The 1,698-nt window shown below is 51.1% G+C and overlaps 1 protein-coding gene across 1 annotated transcript in view; it reads left to right on the top strand.

Annotated features, from left to right (window-relative positions):
* Positions 1-1,008, top strand: part of LOC123185241 (uncharacterized) — a 2,988-nt gene extending 1,980 nt beyond the window's left edge. The window contains exon 2 of the mRNA XM_044597189.1: positions 952-1,008. Within this exon, the coding sequence (XP_044453124.1) occupies positions 952-976 (25 nt within the window). The 3' untranslated portion in view covers positions 977-1,008. The remainder of the gene's footprint in view (positions 1-951) is intronic.
* Positions 1,009-1,698: the final 690 nt, after the last annotated feature.

The raw sequence follows: 1,698 nt of genomic DNA, 5'->3' as shown, positions 1-1,698 counted from the left end.
CGATGCGGCCTCGCCGGCCTGCGCGCCCGCGCCTCCCACTGCTGCAGCTGCCGTGGCCTCGCCCCTCACGCCAGCCCGTCCGCACGGCCCCACTCCGGCGGCGCCTCCTCTGTCGCCCGCGAGCTCGCTCGTCGCCGGCCCCGCACTTCGTCTCCCCACGCCGGCCGGCCACCGCGGTCGCCTTGGCCACTCGCCTCGCCTCGCCACACTCCGTGCGGGTGAGCGCTCGCCCCGGCGCCCGTCGCCCTCCTGCCCGCTAACCCGTTAAGGCCCCCTGGGGCCACTAACATGGGGGCCCCAGCCCCAGAACGTTTTGTTAAAAAAAAGGAATTAAAAATAATATATAAAATAAATAAAATAAATAAATAGATAATAATAATTTAATTAAGAAATTAATTAAGTTAATTAATCATAATTACATTAACCTAACTAACTAATTAGTTTAATTAAACAGTAGTTAGATTAGTTACACACTAATTAGACTAAACAGTCAATGACTAGTGGGACCCACACGTCAGTTGACCAGTCAACATCTCTGTTGACTGCTGACGTCATGCTCAGCAAACACTGTTTTGGATAATGTTGAATTTAAATAAATAATTAAAATCAGAAAATGATTTAAATCTTTAGAAAATCATATCTTTTAATCCGTAATTCGGATGAAAATACTTTCTACATGAAAGTTGCTCAGAACGACGAGACGAATCCGGATATGCGGTCCGTTCGTCCGCCACACACCCCTAACCTATCGAACCCGCAACTTTCCCCCTCCGGCTCCTCTGCCCGAAAACACGAAACCCCGGGAATACTTTCCCGGATGTTTTTCCCCCTTCACCGGTATCACCTACTACCGCGTTAGGGCACACCGAACACCGCGTATTGCCTTGTTATATTTTGTGATGCTTTGTTTGCTCTGTATTCATTATTTCTTCCCCCTCTTCTCTCCGGTAGACTACGAGACCGACGCTGCCGCTGACCAGTTCGACTACGGAGTTGACGACCCCTCTCTCTTGCCAGAGCAACCAGGCAAGCCCCCCCTTTGATCAACAGATATCGCCTATTCTACTCTATACTGCTTGCATTAGAGTAGTGTAGCATGTTACTGCTTTCCGTTAATCCTATTCTGATGCATAGCCTGTCATTGCTGCTACAGTCATTGATACCTTACCCGCAATCCTAAATGCTTAGTATAGGGTGCTAGTGTTCCATCAGTGGCCCTACACTCTTGTCCGTCTGCCATGCTATACTACTGGGCTGTGATCACTTCGGGAGGTGATCACGGGCATATACTATATACTTTACACTGTTACATTACCTGTGATACTGTACGGAGTTGGGGGCTGAAAGGACAGGTGGCTCCATCCCGGTAGAGGTTGGCCTGGGTTCCCGACGGTCCCCGACGGTTACTTTGTGGTGGAGCGACAGGGCAGGTTAAGACCACCTAGGAGACAGGTGGGCCTGGCCCTGTTCGGCGTTCGCGGATACTTAACACGCTTAACGAGATCTTGGTATTTGATCTGAGTCGGCTACGAGCCTATACGCACTAACCATCTACGTGGGAGTAGTTATGGGTATCCCGACGTCGTGGTATCAGCCGAAGCACTTCAGACGTCAGCGACGGAGCGGCGCGCGCCGGATTGGAACGTAAGCCTGCTCTTGTATTAAGGGGGCTAGTTCTGCTTCCGGCCGCCCTCGCAA

The sequence above is a fragment of the Triticum aestivum genome, chromosome 2A (assembly GCF_018294505.1).
Source record: "Triticum aestivum cultivar Chinese Spring chromosome 2A, IWGSC CS RefSeq v2.1, whole genome shotgun sequence".
Lineage (NCBI taxonomy): Eukaryota > Viridiplantae > Streptophyta > Magnoliopsida > Poales > Poaceae > Triticum > Triticum aestivum.
This window is presented reverse-complemented; position numbering and strand designations above follow the sequence as displayed.